The sequence below is a fragment of the Erythrolamprus reginae genome, unplaced genomic scaffold (assembly GCF_031021105.1).
Source record: "Erythrolamprus reginae isolate rEryReg1 unplaced genomic scaffold, rEryReg1.hap1 H_18, whole genome shotgun sequence".
NCBI classification, from domain to species: domain Eukaryota; kingdom Metazoa; phylum Chordata; class Lepidosauria; order Squamata; family Dipsadidae; genus Erythrolamprus; species Erythrolamprus reginae.
The window spans coordinates 361,018-363,135 of NW_027248471.1; the positions used below are offsets into that span (position 1 = coordinate 361,018).

Consider the following 2,118-nt stretch of genomic DNA (forward strand, 5'->3'; position numbering starts at 1 on the left):
ATGTGGTACTCCTACCACATCTGTGTAGATACAATTTATTTATATGGAAATAAATTTATGCCATCAGATAAATATTGAATGAACCAATTATCATATCAAATAGGAGGAAAACCTTTAATCTTAAACTGTCTACCAACTCTAAAATGGCTTACATTACAAAAGAATTATGAATGAACAAGAAATAATAAAGTGAACAAGTGAACAAAAGTGTATTACCAGACAGAAAGAAGCTCCATGTCATATACAAAATATTTCTGATAAGAGGTCTACAATCACTCTATTTTAAAGCTGGAAAACATGGCAGATGTTTAAGACCTTCCAAGAGATCATAAGGAAGGGAGCCACTTGGATTGCAGGACAAGATAACCCAGAGAATATGTTTAATTTTTATAAAAATTGATATTTTGCCAACAATCTATATTGTATATGACATTTTGCAGGAGTTTCAAGACAGCTTTTTGGATGTCTTTATTTCTGAGGCTATAAATGATGGGATTCAAAATTGGTGGCAAAATGGTATAAAAAACAGCAGAAAACAAATCCAATGTAGAAGATGAAAGTGATTTGGGCCTCATGTATGAAAACACAGCTGTCATTATGAATACAAAAAAAACAGTCAAGTGAGGAGTGCAAGTTGAAAAAAGTTTATGTCGGCTTTGGACCGATGGCATTTTAATTATGGTGGAGAAGATGTAACCATAAGAAGCAAAGATGAGTCCAAAACAAAAAGAGTCAAAAAAGAACCCAAGTACAAGTATCAGAATTTGATTGACTTTTATATCAGTGCAAGAAATCTTTTGTAACTGAGGAATGTCACAGAAATATTGGCCAATAGTATTAGAGTCACAGAAGTTTAATCTAAAGGTGATCCCTGTTTCCAGCACTGCATGGATCAGATTGCAAATCCAACTGGCAGCTGCCATTTGAATGCAGGCATTCCAATTCATAATCATTTTATATTGCAGAGGATTGCAGATGGCCACATAACGGTCATACGCCATAATAGTTAACAAAGCCAGCTCACTACCGACAAATGTAACCATGAAAAAGACCTGTGCGACACATCCACCAAAAGAAATTCCCTTGTTGTTTGTGAGAGAAACAGCTATCGATTTGGGGAGTGTGGTAGAGATAGAACAAATATCTACCAAGTAAAGGTTCACCAAAAAGAAATACATTGGATTGTGGAGATGGTGATCAAATGCCACTGCCGTTATAATGAGGCAATTCCCCATTAAAGTGATTAAGTAAACAAAAAGAAATATCGCACCATGTAAAATTTGCAAATTCCAGTCATCTGAAAATCCCATCAGGACAAAATGTCTTGCAGAAGTGTGGTTGGTCATTCCACTGATTTATTCCTACAAAACACCAATTTGCAAGAACATGAAAGATGAGGCATATTCCTATATCTCTCCCATCCCCTTGCAATATGAATTATACATTCCAAATATTCCACTTACACTGTCAATGGCTCAGACACAAACAGTTGCCATATTCTCAGCTAACTTATCCTTCCACCCACCCACCCCCATATTATTCACATACAAAATAGGAATTCACTGCAATTAGTTATTTTAATTTAGACAGATAATATAAAATTGAATATATGGCATTTGAAAATCAAGCTTCCAAAATGTTGGTATCCTATTTGTAACAGAAACAAACAAAAGCAACAGTTCACTTTGCCCCCTCTGCCTTTATCTAAAATATAATGTCTGGATGTTTTTGTTGTTTAGGAAAGATGTAGAATTTTTGATTTATACATTTATGGGTCTCCTTCAAAACTTTGAAACTAATACACAGAATTTTGAAGTATTCCAGAAATGCATAGAAAACAATCATATTTGGGCATGACAGGATCAATAAGAATAATCAATCAATTTATTAGATCAGATGAAGTGTTATATTAATTACATAGATGTCTGACTATCTTAGAATTGTTTATAGTTCACTTAAAACTAGATACATGGAAAGGATAAATATACTTTTAGATTGTGTCCTATGTTCTCTTATCAGAAAAGTAAACACTACGTTTAAAAAAAACTGATTATACTGGATTTCACATTACATTGATTACCATTCAGTCTCTTTTGGAGGACTTTTTAAATTTATTTA

The 2,118-nt window shown here is 33.4% G+C and overlaps 1 protein-coding gene across 1 annotated transcript; it reads right to left on the minus strand.

The window, feature by feature from the left end:
- Window positions 1-380: 380 nt before the first annotated feature.
- Window positions 381-1,346, minus strand: LOC139155416 (olfactory receptor 14C36-like). Its single transcript, XM_070730546.1, has one exon. The coding sequence runs from the start codon at window positions 1,344-1,346 to the stop codon at window positions 381-383; it is 966 nt and encodes a 321-aa protein (XP_070586647.1).
- Between the last annotated feature and the right edge of the window lie 772 nt (window positions 1,347-2,118).